Here is a 15,773-nt window from a genome sequence, read left to right on the forward strand (position 1 = left end):
ATTAATTAATATAAATTAGTAGAATGTTTCAATTATTTTGATAATAATTTCAATTTTTTATCTAGACGATCCATATACTAACCTCGTTTATCACATTGTCTTTCAGTTCGTTCATTTTTTTTTCTACACGGTCGTATAATTTTTAATTCTCGATAATAATAATTAAATCTCGAGCGTTTTTGGACCAATTAATTCGTCAATTCTAAGTATCGATCCGTGCGTGGCTTCGTTGATTCGATCGCTGTGATACAAACTTCAGTCGGCAGGAACAATTTCGTTGCACGTAGTAGCAAAATATCTAGTCAGTGTAGTTGAAACACGCATCGAATATCGTAAAACGGATTTTTTTCACGAGTTATCGAGAGCTTGCAGCCGGAATATATACTCGTGCACAGACGACGGAGTCGGAAGCTTATAGAGCTTTACGGTTCGTCTGCGCCGTTTTCCAGGCACGCAGATGGGTCGAAAGACTATCCGTATCTTTGGTAAATTGAGAAACGATCGGGCTTCCTTCGAGAGAATGTTACGATTCTATGTATCTGCGTGCCTCTGATCTTTTCTTATCGATTCGACATCGACTTACGGATGTTCACAGTCGCCATGGGTTGTTAGACGGGTTAAGCTTTGACAGCTTATCGAGAAAACCTCGTCACGAAGGATAATCGTTTGTATTTATTTAATTATATGTAAAGTAACTCACGAAAGTATTAGATCGTTCGAAAAAATCGTAGCGGGAGTTAAAAAGGATTTAAGCGAAGTTAAACCTTTTGCCATCTATAACTTCGTGAATTTTTTTTTTTTTTGAAAAATCGCGCGTCTTTTTCAATAATAAATTCCTTCGAGTAATTTTTTCGAGGCTTCCAGAGTACTTAATTTCTTGTACAATATTTTTCGGATAAAATGTAAAATGATCTGACTTATATTCTTCTTTAATGATTTTCATATTTTAAGATATTCGTGTTGTGTACTAATCTTCTGGTAAACGTATGTTCGTAATAGATGTTTTGTAAGCTCCATACATATACAATTTTATCGATATAATATAATTACCATAGTCGCTCTCGTTATAGCGTTAATGAATTTTAGAAACTTTCATATGACGCACACGATACGTGCGTAAAAATTGTTTGCGTTGAGTGCCTGTTGAACATTTTCACGAATCTTGAAACGAAACACTTGAAAGTGTTTCGGTAATTTCCATAAATGACGCTTTAATTGTCCCATGACGAGAAGGTACGCGACAGAAATATAACGATGTTTCGGATATTCGTTACGAAGCTAACTGCGATTTTTCGTTTCCCGACTGGATGAAAGTCCTCGCCGGCGCGGAAATATTTTATTATTTTTCCAGTCGCGCGCTCGTGTTTGAAATATAAACGCGCGACGTCCAGTTGCGGTAATTAAAAGATTTTTTTTAATTAAAGCACTCGCGAATCCGTTCTCTATCTGGCATGCTCAGAGGATGCGAAAAGAATGTAATTTCGTGACCGTTTCTCTAATCAAGCGTCGGATCTTTTGATATTAACGAGCAAGAACGGATACAAGGGAATGAACGGACGATTAGCGAACAACTCGGCCAATTTCGTTCCTTCCTTTCGACGAAAGTGTCTCGAACTATGTATCTACGACCTTTTACACTTAGATTAATACAAAATTAAGCTTCCGAAACAGCAACATTATTCCTTGTCAGAAAGCAAACTTTCATACGCGCTTAATCAAATATTGGGTAGACAACTAAGTGATTGCGGATTTTGTCATTAGCTGGTATTGACAAAATCTACAATCCCTTAGTAGCCAATCCAGTATAAATGCACAAACGCGATTAAACAATTTAGACGAGATTCTCTAGAAACAATCAATCCTAAACATTTATACACGCGTCGTGTATATTCCGTTCGTATCAAGATGCCCGCTGGAGAATTTCAATAATTAATTTTTTATCTCGACGTACTGCTTCGACCTACGCGAGTCGACGTTCCAGGACGCGACGGTAAAGCGTAACGTAGCTTGTTCGAGCGAAATTTAATTTATTGGATGGACGGAATAAATCCCAGTTTATCCGATCGTAAATAATTTTTGGTCGGCGCGACGCGATACCTTGATGCCGGCCGTTCCTCTCTGCGGCTGGCCCTTGTCTATTTATCAACGTCAACATTTCCATTTCCTGCGAGACAGATTTCTTTTACGAGCTGCATTGTGTGTCTTTCTCTGCACGATCAATCGAAATCGCATAACCCTGGCCTGGCCGTGATCGTTGCGCCCCGCTCGTTCAAGGGAAAACAAACCGCTTGAATTTTCTCGGACCCGATTCAGATTCGATCAACCACGATTTCAGCGGAACAATTCAACTCCTACGTAACACTGAAGCTGCAGAATGTGAAGTCGACGACAGTCACGGTGAAAGGGGCCAATCCATGCTGGGAGCAAGATTTTCTTTTGTAAGTACATGTCTGCGAACGTATTTATTAAGAAGAAAGGTCGGTAGGTCTGCTGAATTTACGATAGAACCCCGGTGAATATCGTCCCTCGGTATCCAATGTTTTCCACGATTTCCCCCTTCGAATAGATAAAAGCATAGGGATGAAACGGACGAAAGGGACGGACCGTTTCAATTTCGAATTTGCAGTTCACCGATGTTCCAAGTTCGCCATCTGTTGTAGTCTATCGCTCGTAAATGTCTGGATATTATTTAGATTTGTGCATATAACAGCGCGTGAATTGTCTTAAAGCGTATAAATCAATGGTAGATCGATAGAAGCGGTCTTTGCTACTTCTTTATGTAATTATTACAATGTACACGTTGAATGTACATATTGAATGTACATATATGTATAATTTTATGTACTAGACTAGATTGGCCGCATAGTAGTGACACACGTATGTGAATATGAGTGTTTGCAAGTATGTGTATGCGCGGTGTCTCAAAAAACAGATGAACGTAACTGTTCCGTTGGCAGTCTGGTATGGAAGATGGTGAGACAAAGAGAGTGCTGAAACGCGTGCAAATGTATATCGACGAAGATCCTTTTTTTCTTTTTTTTCTTTTTTTTATATGAACGTGGAGGAAATCCGCACGGACACCGGGTCGCTTCTGGGGAAAAGCGGCGTGGTAGTGTCGAACATATCGACGAAGATCCTGGAAATCGTTCATTAAATAAATCTGAAACTATCTTAATATGAATTCTAAGTGTAACCTTAGTGTTCCTTTACTTTTATTTCGCCAATTAAGATGCACAATTCTCAATAGTACATTTGAATAATTTGTTAAAAAACTTAGCAATGATATATCTTTCTTTTATACGATAAAATATACAATTCATCTATACCGTCATTGACTTTGAATATCAATATTTGTAACGATGTCGGTTTACGAGAATCTACTAGCTGTGTCCAACTTCTTTTGCCTCCGATAACGATATTTAGTGGGTCGGTGTTGAATGAAAATGATAAGAGTCGAAAGAAATCGACGAGATCCGAAGTGTGCGCGTTATCATTGCTCGTTCATTACTGAGTTTGTGTCCGAGCTCGATAACGTGGAGTTTTTGCGATCGACTATCGAATCCCTTTAAGAGCTAAAATTCTCGCTCACCTTAACATCCATAATTGATATAATAAATATACGCTTAGTTAGTACAACAAAATAATCTATTTGTTGTTGAAGATAATACGATTAGCTAATCGGTAGTTGTATCTCGTGGCTCGATCCATTTACATTCGGACTAGCATCCTTATTTGCTTTCTTTTCGCTCTTTTCTCAGTCCTGATGATATTTTCCGTTCGAGTATCGATTTCTCACGTCGACAAAAGCGAACTTCGTTCCTTTGCGGCACGGTATGGTATAATTACGCTTTAGAATAATTCTGTCGACGTCGTTTCCCGGTATGCTTTATCATTCCGATATTATCAGTAGTAGGTGGGTGTTGAGAAATATAATGTGGGATATGATTTGCTTATTTATAAAAAGAGGACGATGGTGATGGATGTAATATTCAAATATTTTCTGCTTGCTCTTTATTATTAGCCTAGTTTTCTTTTTCTTTCTCTCTCTGTCTCAAACTTTTTCTTTTTCTCATCCACTTTATTCGCGAGAAAGTTAGATTCTTCAATGAAAGTTCTCACGATGTAATTTTATTTTCGATATTAAATAGAGCACGATATAAATTCATTGAAAAAGTTTATTTTGAAATTGCATTTTCCTAGATGACAGTGTAAAATTGGAAACAATCGGCTATATTCGCTAATACGTTGTTAATATTAGAACAGAAAATTCGGATAGTTCAATTTTCAGAATCTATTACGAGAATGGGCCAGCTATTATTAACAACGGTTCACTTGATTTTCAATCGCACGAAATAGTACGGGCTACGTGAAAAATATACATACATTAAATTTCCTATTATTTCAAGGCAATTTAAAGCGCCAGAAAATTCACGATTTGTTAAGGGGTTGTCCTGATTTAGTATGTTCTAAAGCAGCGTCTTTTTGTGATTTTCTTTAGAAGGGAAAGAAAGAAACGAAAAGCAAAAGGCAGAAAATAGTGTGAAATAAAAAATTGTGGCGAGTTTAAAGAAACAATGTGTTTCATAAAAAGAAAAAATAAACTTTAAGGTGCGATTATTTAAATATAAATTTAACGATTATTTAAATAAACTTTTTGACGAATTTTTTCTTTTTGAAGAAAAGAGAAGAAAAATATATAATAATTTAATCCTTTTTTAGTTTTTTGTTTCAGTCAAGTGAATCTTTCCCATCGATTGAAAACTGCAGCTCATGAAATAGACTTAGAAATCTGTTATAATATATTCTTTTTACTTTAAAAAAAATTCTTTGGTATTCGTTAAATATATATAAAACCGTGCCTCAAAGTTCAATAACTTCGTTTCTTTCTTTTCCTTCTAAAAAAAAACCACAAAAAGACGTTGTTTTAGAAAATTCTAATTCAGGACACCCCCTTTAATACTCACTCAGAGAAGCAAATTAATCGACGCATTAACACGCGTGTGTAATTTTAATACTCGATACATAGTATAAATATTCTTTTATAGCGTTGCTCACAGATCTCGCGGTTGATGCGACATTAAATCAGAATTTAAAAAAAGGGGAAAATGACGGAGGTGAGGAAAATATCTGTCTATCTACAGGCAGCATTGTAGTTGACCGATGTTCGAGCAAGAGTTATGGAAATTCCGAATGAAATTACGACGACGAGCAGCGTCTTTTCTAAGGAAGAACTTTCGTCTTAAAATCCCTCGTTCGATTCGACATGGCTGATGTTCGTGAAGAAAGCACGCAGCCGCGTCCGTTTTTCCGTTTATACGAGTCGTGGGATAGCTTTCTAAAGACGAATGAGGTCTATCAAGTTATGCCAAGTTATGCGACGTTATGAACGTGATTCGCATTTCTGTCCCGATATGCGTCCAAGCTACGCAGATCGAAATAAATGGAAACGAATAATTCTACAGCGATTCATCGATTTCTCTATTTCGTCAAAGCTTTCGCTTAAATTTTCGTTTAAATTTCGCAACGATGTCTGATTCTGATTTACGTTTTCAACGATTACTCTTGCCTGGTTTACATTGTTAACGCGAAAATCAGATCGCGTGAAATGGTCGACACGGAGAACACGCTATTGATCGACCGTGTAAAATATATAAGGAGGACAATTGCGAATGGTGGAGGTGGAAAATAGGAGAATTTTGGATCTTAGCTTTCTGAAACATCCTTACTGGCGCCGTTAAATCCTCACTTGCCAAGTTGCGAACCTTTAACCTACTTTCCCTTTGGCGCCCCCCTCTCTGTACGCGGCCGGGCTGCATTTAAATCGTATTTATTTAACCTGTGACGAAACAACCGAAAATAAGAATCTCGACGATGTTATCGATCAATTTCCCTCGATTTAGAGCATCCGTATCGATTACGCTAATAATGCTGTTACGAAACGTCTATTTATATTTCCTATCGATCCATAACGATGTAAGAGGCAGAAAGAATCAGCTGATTGGATTGCTGGTTTTCGATATAAAGGCACATTTATTCGTCGATTGGCCAACGTGATTAAGCAAATGCAAATTATTCGATAGTCTTAGTCGTTGTTTAAGTTTACTGTTCGAGACTAAGATGACTGACGAGATTAAGATGTGATAAATCGTGAATTTAACGTCAACGTGACAATATCTGAAGGGACAGTAATAAGAGTAATCGTGGACGCGAAAGTCACGAGTTTGAATGTTGCTTTTAACAGATACAGGGAACGAGAGAAGGATCAGTCGATATCGAGTCACCGGATCGTGATTCGAATGCGAATCTTCTATTTGCCGTTCTAACTAATTAAGTTTTCCAATCAGTCGACGAATTGTTTCCCCTTAAATCTAATGTTTAAACTAGAATAGTTAATCGGGTCGTTAACGGCGTAATCGTAAAATTCCTTTCAATTTCTATCTGTACTCGTTGTATTTCTACTTTTTCTATAGAGCCACGTACAAAAGTTTCAGATAGATTTTTCGCTTTATATTCGAGAAGCGATATCGAAAAGAATTTTGATCGATATCGAGTATGAAGGGTACGAGGATACGGCAAGTAAACGTGGTATTAGTTAAGATTCTTTAAAATATCGTTTCTGGGATATAAAGTGAAAAATCTGTGTGAAACTTTTACACATCGCCATAAGCGAGAAAGATTCTTTGCCAATATAATAAAACGAGAAAATAAGAAGCGAAAAGTGTAAAATAAACATTTGTTTGTTATCCAGCGAAACGAACGATATGAATACGGGCCTTCTGGTGGAAGTTTGGTGCAAGGGTTTCCTGTGGGATCGTTTCCTGGGCTACTACTACGTCCCATTATCAGAAGTGTCCTACATGAATGAGGTAACGTCTAAGCAGTCCTACAATACATCCACTGGCACGGTATCGACAGGGAAACAAGAACAACAACAACACATATCCTCTGACAGCATGCGAGACACGAACAGCAATACACAGCCACCAGACATCATCAGCACGGTACACTAATTGATACATGTAGCTAGCCAGATTTCTGTCTTACCAACACTGCAGATTAATTTCTAAACATGCATGCGACCCCGCTGTCATATTTCCGAGACGCGGTTACAGTAAAATCATGATTACACTCTCGACGTACACAGCTCCTAAACGGGAGTGGGTGTCCGTAATATTCGAGGATCGATTAGAAGCGGCGTGTCTCGATATTCCGTGCACGTGGCACTCTTATCACGATATGAACTCGATTTTCGCGTGTACGTCGACGTCGTGTATATTAAATGAACCCGTGCTCGTTCACGACGTATTTGACGTAAAGCCGGTATAAACGAAAAAAGAAAAAGTTAAGAAACTAGGAGAATAGGCATGCTGCGGTTCTTCGGTAAAAATAGTACGTACTAGCTACCACGAAGTAATTTGCAAAATCGTAATCGATGGTATTCGAGATTTACGATCTAAACGTGTTACCGATACTTAACCGTGTACGTATATATTTCTCATGTTCGCTCGGTGCGCTGGTTGAATTGTTTCGCGAAGCGGCGGTATCTTCCGATCGGTGTAGATACAACTAGGCGCGAAGGAACACGATTGCGAAGTAGGGAGACGTTTAAAAGCGTACGAGTTCCACTTTACGACTGATCGATGATACAACACGTCAGGCAGAAATCCCGCGACACTTACGTGAAATAGCGGTAATTTTTTTCTGCTGACTAGTTTTCAAGTCAACGAAGTCAGCGTGTGTAATGTTGCACGGATTTGCTAAAAAGAATTAATCACCCTCTGGAGACCGATACCTCGAACCGTGTACTGTTTACCGTTTAAGTTGGGGCACGAGGGAGTCATTTTTTCAAGGAACATCGACCAGACACGATCGACATGCAAGGTGTAATTAGTACATCGGGCGAGATCTTGGAACTCTTCTTATTACAAAGGACTGGTAGGTTTGTGGCGAAACAGAGATTCGATTCGTTGTTTATACGTCAGCACGAACTAAAGGCAGCTATTCGTCGAAGAACGACGTCAAAAGCACAGCGAATTCTTTATTCGTATCGCTCCCTTCCCCGTTCTGTTATTTTCCAAACGACTTTCCCGTAAACGCCGCGGGATCGCGCTCCATCGAGCATAAACTTTGCACGATTTTGTAACAGAGGAAAGAAAAAAGGAAGCGTGGCAAAATAAGGGCATGGGATATAAGGCACGGTATACACCGGCATACGGCATGCTGACAGGTTTAAATGGCATCGCGTGAGTGTAACTGATCGAGAATGCTGCTCATAAAAAAGAGAGGGAGCAATACGTGTGCAAACGACCGGTTTAAAAAATCCCGTGGATAGATCGGTGACACGATACATTGTCGTGGTAGGCTTCTGTAAGAGATTTTATGCCACTTCGTACCAGGTATCGCGATAGTAAACTCGCGTAGGACACAATGTATATTAATAAATAGGCCGCTGATGTTTATGCATTTACGAGAAATCTAAATGTGCAAAAATGTAAATCTAGTATGCTTAGGCATACGAAATGTACTAACGTAAGTAAAGTGGTTGTAAAACGAATTTTTATTTAGACTCCGTTCCTTTGGTCGTGTTCATAGAAACATGAATTTGCACGAGCATCCGCAGTGTGCTAATGGATAACACGGATGAAAAATGAGATCTTTCTATTTACTTGCTGATTATTTTAATTCGAATTTAAATATCTTGTCGCTACGTTCGTATGAATCATCTCTCGATACTCATTTTTCGTTAAGAACGATTTCATCGAATTTATGGGAATTACTTCTCCACATCAGTTTTTCATTAAAAAGTATTTTTTTTTTTCATTCAGAAAGTTTCATCGAGTATTATCTCGAGTATCGATCTCTTTTTCGTTGTAGTAACACGACTGTGAGAAAGTGGTGAAATTTTTGTCGAACGAGTTAAGGGTGTTTGGAGCAGAGTAATGGACGTATGAGAAAAGAGTATTTGTTTAGTTCGAAGTGTGAGAGGTGCGAAAGTAGAGTGTTTGTTCTAATTGTAAGTTCTTGAGTCATGACGCGAACGAACGTTCTACGATCGCCTAAGGTTTTCAGCTGTTTTCCTTTCTCGTTATATATCCTTTCATATATATATCACAGTGGCTGAAGAAAATAGTCAAACGCTCGTTATTAAAACAATATTACAACTAATATAAGATATACGTATCAAAATTACATATCTAAAATTTGGGACGAATTCGATAACATTCGTCGAATGTTATGAAACATTTGTGGGATGTTATGAGACATTCGTTACAATGACGTACAGAAACAAGGTCAGGAAAGTAATCGAACGTCTAGATATTAAGCGAATAAACAATGCTTTTGTATACGAAGTGGAAACATCGTGTAGTGAGTTTCTCGTTACGCTGTGAATAATATCAATTCGCGTACCGACAATGAGTTCGAAAATACCAGAAATTCGAAAGGGAATTGATATTAAAATTGCACAAAGATGGAAAATCATATAAGCAGATCGCCAAATTATTAAACGGAAGTGTGTCTACGATGCGTTATATTATCAAAAAACGAAAAAGCGAAGTAATAGTGACAAGAAAGCACCGTACTGTCAGGTCAAAGACACTAACTAATAGAAAAGAAAAAGCTATTATACGCGAAATAAAGAAGGATCCAAATATCTTGGCTACGAAGCTTACTCAAATGGTTGCCAACTACTTCGGGAAGAATATTCACGAGGAAATTATGTCGCAGAATTTTGTGACGCAATGATTTCCATGGTGGAATTCCAAGAAACCATTCGTTAACAAGAATCAAGCCAGGCGTTTAAAATCCACGAAGCAATTTATGAACGAAGATACTATAATACTTTCTGGGATAAAATTATGTTCTCAGATGAAAGGAAATACAATGTATTTAGATCGAATGGACATCGCATGTCTGGAGCAAAGCCAATTCAGAAACGAATATTAAACATTTATGTCCTGCTATGAAGCATAACGATGATTCCGTGACGTTGCATGTACGGCTACAAATGGCACTGGAAATCTCGTTTTCATAGCTTGTATTTGTAGAATATTATTCTAGACACGTATAAATCTTGAAATATTTAAAAAAAATAATTTAAAAGACAACGCTAGAAAATTCGGATTATCAAACAATTTTTCTTTTCAACATAACAATAACTTCCAGTCAAACACGGTCGGAACCGCGAAAGAATTGTGAACGTGAAAGAATTATCGTACAATATGTGTAACATACGCCCCCACAAAGTCTCCGGATTTTAACTGCATCGAACATTCTTGTGGGCGGAAATCAGTAAAAGATAAAAAAATTACGACATAACTTGGAAAGACATACTGGTAAAAAAGACAAAAATTTATTGAAGTATGGAATTATGTATCTGTTCGTTATAAACAAACAATCTGTGTGTTTTACATTACATTGAAAACCTTATACCAGATTTCCTCCTGTTTTCTACGCCAATAGGCTGAGCGCAGGCTGAAATTCGTAATTTCCGCGCAAACGTAATTTGCAAATTCGCGCGGGTAATATGCGACGATGCTGCTCTCATTAAAATTTTACGGCCAAAGAGTTCTGTTTTCCTTCGAATTTCCTTTATACAAGCCACAAAAGTAGCGCGCGGTCTACATAAGCAAGCAAAGAAAACTAGTCTCGTTTCCACCGTCAATTCCCTACTTTTGATTTATGAATCTTAAAATTAAGAATGATAGCGAACTACATATCTCCATCGATGTTTCAACTTATTATCGATATTCAAAATATTATTTTGCATTCGAGAATCCATCGCAGCAATTCCACTGCTTTTCGCTTTCTCTCTCAAACGCTGTTTCCTTTCACGATTAGCAAAGCGCGAAGTATCGACATAATAATTACTTCGAATCAACGTGCCATTCGTGTTTCATCATTACACATCGGATACCGCGAATTATTTCCAAATAATCTTGGAGATCGATAAGTGAACAATCGGCAAACACAGAGTAACAAAGGGTACGCGCACGAAGAAACGTAACGATATCGAGCGTTGCACGAACGGTTTGATTCGGCTACGGCTGTTTGTTTCGTAGAAGCGTTGGTCCATTCCCGATCGACCAAATATCGCGCGTGGCATCGAGTGGATCATCGAAATGACTGGATATTCTCGCAGAGCTCGCCGTACATGTCCGGTGGTGCACGTGAAATGAAACTGAAACGAGCGTTTAGTGTTTACACATGGAACGAACCTCGGATCAATTGACGCCGGTTATACGTTCGGATGGAAGTGTGTAACGAGTTTCAGGTTAGCCTTCATGATGTCGCCGTTGCACCGGTTTGGTCTGTGCATCGGTCCAAACCTGGTCGATAATGCGATTACCGGTGGACGCCAGTGTTTGCCTCTGTGACTGTCGCGAATCGGGGAAATAAAATGTGATATCTTGAAAGTTCCGCTCGAGGAAATCGCTGGTTTCTGCTCGCTCGAGAATTAATTCGATCGCCGCCGACAAAAGCTTCTTCATCTCGATCGAGTTCGATATTTGATCGTCCTGAAAATCGTGAGAACCTCGAAGCCCGAGACACGTGTGTACGCCCGTGTGTACATCTTCGAAAGGATATACGGGATACAATTTTGAAATTACTGTTCAAGTTATTTCACTTCCTAAAATATTTGTGCTATGATGAAAATGGTTGTCCAAAAATGATAAAAACCTCGCCACGATTAATTCGTACAGCGATGTAGGTATTTCCAATGAATAAATTATGTACGTTACTGGTTTACGCGAAACTGCTTAATAAATAATTTTAATTCACAAGCAGTTACTCGTATAGTATAGCAAATATTGCTTTTAGTTATTAATTCATTGATTTTCATATTTCCGTAGCATTCGATTACCGTTAACGCGAACTGATTATAAAGCGATACTTATCAATGATGGTATACACGTATTAACCTTTCGATTAGCGAGATCGAGAATTTTCCCGATTCAGTTTTACCCTGAGCACGATTCGTCGATAATTGGAGAGTGTAGGTAGCATCTGATCCGATCTATCTCGTTCCGATTCCCTTATCTCTCATCTTCTCCATATCGATGGTTTCTTGTTAATTTAGAAGAGTAACGATACGATCGCGGGTGTAATTACGCGATGCCAGCGTTACCGTTAGCTTCGCTCGTATAACGCGATTTCATACTCCGTGTTTCTTCTATCATACTTTTGTAGCGAAACGTTTCTTTACTACTTTGCAGATAACCATCGTTGACAAGAACGATGGGATTAATAAAAACAATTAGAACAATTAGAGAAAACGTATTTAGCGGTGAATCACATTTAGAAAGGTTACAATGGCTTAAGTAATTGGCCTTTTCATCAACGGAAATCGGAAAATCACATCAACGGATCGTGTTACCGGTGAAACACGGTAGACTGGCCCGTCTATATGCAGAGTCCGCTTTCACTCTGGTGACACAGGTGAACTGCGAACTACAACAGGCTTACAGCTTACAGCCTGTCATAATCGATCCCAGAATTAGATTTCCTCTTGTTAATGTCATAGTACGCGCAGATCGATCGTTCGTCGACTAGGAAGTTATTTCTTCCTTTCACCATTTCTCCGTTTTCTCTTTGTTCGTTATCTAGCTTTCTTTCTTTTTTTTTTTTTTTTTTTTTTTGGAGGAGGACGGTGAACTTCCTTTTATATCTTATCTTTCCACATCGTCTATATTTGTATTTCCTTGCCTTTTTCCTTATACTTTTTTCTTTTTCAATTGGCGTCCTTTACGTGCTTGCAGATTATTTTTACGCTAATGGCAGTTCGTCTCCGTATATGAAATAAATAAATAAATAAATAAATAATGCGAGAAAGCAATCGTCGAGCGGAGCGGAGAACGATCGAAGTTTCACAATGAGGTAGAAGTCGAACTCGTAAAGGAACGAAATGTCTGCACGCGAAAGGTTCCGTTTGTGGTCACAGAAGTCGTTTCCATTGTTCCGTACAAAAATATCGGGTCTCTGTTCCAGTTCGCGATCGATTCGATATTCGGAAGGAAAACGCTCGTTCCCGTGGAAATCGAATGGCCGACTAATCGTCGGAAAAAGCGAAAAAAACTGTGTCCGACGATGGCCTCCGCTATTTACGCTTCGTCTCATTTCGCTCGCGGATTTACAATTCGTATTATGCTAATTAATAGCTATTAATAATTAACAGCGAATGTTAACGATACTTGGAAACATAATTTCACTTATCTTTCGCATCGTCCTTGTCGGCTATTTCTTCGTTCCGTAAAACACACAGTCCGGGAAACTCGGTGATATCGATTTGCATATAAAGTAAGTTGGTCGCTACTTAGAAGTCGTATGACAAATTGGTCGTGTGGAGCAATTTTACTTGGCAAATGGATACCTTCTTTATGGCGGCGGCCGGATTGATTGTTTTCACGCGTCTCGATGGCGAGAGAAGGAAAAATTACATTTCCTTATCGTACTTCTAATCTTAACATTCGTTTTGTAATGTATCGTCCTTTTGCATTAAAAGCCGCGTGATTTATGTGAAAGCGTAAATTATACAGAAACATCTCTGTCGGTGTATTCGAATGAATTTTATTACGCCTGTCTATCGGTTCAAGTTTCCAAGAAAGTCTTAATAATAGAATTTTAATCATTCAGACAAAACAGTTCCTTCGTTTAATTTCGTTATCCTTTTCTTTTCTTCTTCGAGATCCTTTTAATCGCCAAAGGTCTAATTCCTTTCTCTACATCATTCTCGAAACAAAAGGTGTGAAATCCACGATGAAATTAAGGTCCATTACGTCACGAATCCTAGTGGCCATTCCCCGAGGTTCTTGAACCTGTAAGATATTTTCCTGCGAGAAATTTCGACCGAAGAATTCCTTTATCTACCGTTCTTTCTTCGTTCGCGAGACTCGGTCCACTGCACTTTCATACGACGATAAAAGGGAATTCATGCTAATTAAATTGGACGGCTTCTTTATCAGAGACGAACAGAAGAAACGAGGGCGTGACCATCCTTGCATTCAACAAACGTAGTTTTTCTCTTTTTGTCAGTGAAATTAGAATACTTGGTTCGAGAACTTCTCATCCCTGTTCGCCGTTTCTCGTTTCAACATTTTCACGATGTGTAGCCTACTCGCCGTTCCTTATCCTCTTTAAATATAAAAGAAAAAAAAAAAGGGAAAATAAAGAACGCGGAGAAACGTTAATTGCATAACCGAATATCGATCTTCGATTAAAAATAACTCGATATTCCTTTCAGCTACTTATTCGGTCGGTTAATTTGTCCGCGGTAACGAGGATATCGAGTTATAATAATATTCATCCCGTTCCCGCAAGCCGATCAATATTTTTAAAACGATACCCAATTTAATGAAGTCAAAATAGAATCGCAAGGTTCACGAGGTCGCTTTGACGCGTAGAGAAGCTGCTCTTTAAATGGGACGCGACGACGTTTCGAGCGCCGGTGAATTTGAAATGCAGCCGTAAACCGACTGAAACGGTGAATCGGATTCGACGAATAGTGGCGATTGCAAAGCGCAAGAGCTTAAAACAAAAGGAAGCGAAAACTGGAAGGCCCTGTTTGCTTTTTTCCGCACGAAGTGCACCAAGTGCATCTTGTCTTTCGACGGGAGGATCGAACAAATTAAATTAGAGGGCAGCCTTACCTCGGATAGGGGTGTAATTCAGTCACGTGCGAGTGGCTACCCCCTCTTTTATACACATTCGAATACTCGTGTCGCTCTTTGGTTGGCAGGCGCAACCATCTTGCACAGATTTGTCGTAATCTTCTTGTAAGCGTCCGAGCAAACGATAGGCAATAATCACGCTGTATACCTACGTTTTATTGTCCATGTAGGTATTCCTTTCTGCCTGTATCTTTAAGATCATTCTTAACGGCCCAAGTAAATGGGATAATAAATTTAATCGGAAAGGAGAGAGTCGAGTGATATTCTTCGATTTTTCGTCGATACACGCGAAATCCTCTCGGTTAATACGATCCTCGGAAACAAAGACCCGCTGCGGCTACTTCGCGGATATTAAACGCTTTCCTATATTACACCAGCTATGTTATAAACGCAATATCCGGTTTTACGACCGTACGATGGCCGCCATAAAATAACAGAAATGCGAAAATTCTTCATCGGAGAGACGACAATGCTTCTATCGACTTTTGAAATTGATTCAGAGATTACTCCAGTAACCGACGAGTCAAGTTTCTTTTTTTTTTCGAAATGGCAAAGGAAACAACAACGGATAGGAAACTAGAAACAGAGATTAGGCGAAGAAGAAAGGGAAAGATCCTGGTCGCTGCATTTGCCAGGAATTTCTCTGAGAATGGAGCAAATTGAATTACGAAGTAGCACGAGTAAGAGTTGCGTTTTAAAGGTGGCATTCCCGTAGTTTTCTTGACTCTGAAATCAGCTGGAAGGCAGTGGCATACAGAAGCTCTCGGTACCACTATCGGCAGCTCTGTTCCCTGGCAACGATATCCTTCACGGTTCCATCACCACATCACCGCTGACAATCCCTGAGTGTCTTCTGGCTGTGACGTCACTTGGCGCATAGCCAGCTCGCAACGCTCAATGAAACAGTCGGGGAAGCCAAGGCGACGTGGTTCACGTAGCTTTACGCCGGCGTTATGTTGCTGCGTGCACACATTCGAGCTTGGACTTGTGTGGCAACGACCTTCGCAAAAGATTTCCTGGATTTGTTCACGCGCTTCCCCCTCTCTTCGTAATATTCGTATCGCACAGTCGCGAACAGCGCACAAAAGAGAGAAAAAGAGAACTGTC

At 39.2% G+C, this 15,773-nt stretch overlaps 1 protein-coding gene across 5 annotated transcripts in view; it reads left to right on the forward strand.

The window, feature by feature from the left end:
• LOC117233329 (protein unc-13 homolog B-like) overlaps nt 1-15,773 on the forward strand; it is a 378,435-nt gene that overhangs the window by 30,577 nt on the left and 332,085 nt on the right. For 4 of the 5 annotated variants that reach the window (XM_033493523.1, XM_033493525.1, XM_033493524.1 and 1 more), the window contains exons 3-4: nt 2,336-2,438; nt 6,749-7,001. In XM_033493523.1, coding sequence (XP_033349414.1) covers nt 2,336-2,438; nt 6,749-7,001 — 356 coding nt within the window. The remainder of the gene's footprint in view (nt 1-2,335; nt 2,439-6,748; nt 7,002-15,773) is intronic. The other variant, XM_033493526.1, reaches the window with a different exon arrangement.

This window comes from Bombus vosnesenskii, unplaced genomic scaffold (genome assembly GCF_011952255.1).
Source record: "Bombus vosnesenskii isolate JDL3184/JDL3185 unplaced genomic scaffold, Bvos_JDL3184-5_v1.1 scf7180000013295, whole genome shotgun sequence".
NCBI lineage: Eukaryota > Metazoa > Arthropoda > Insecta > Hymenoptera > Apidae > Bombus > Bombus vosnesenskii.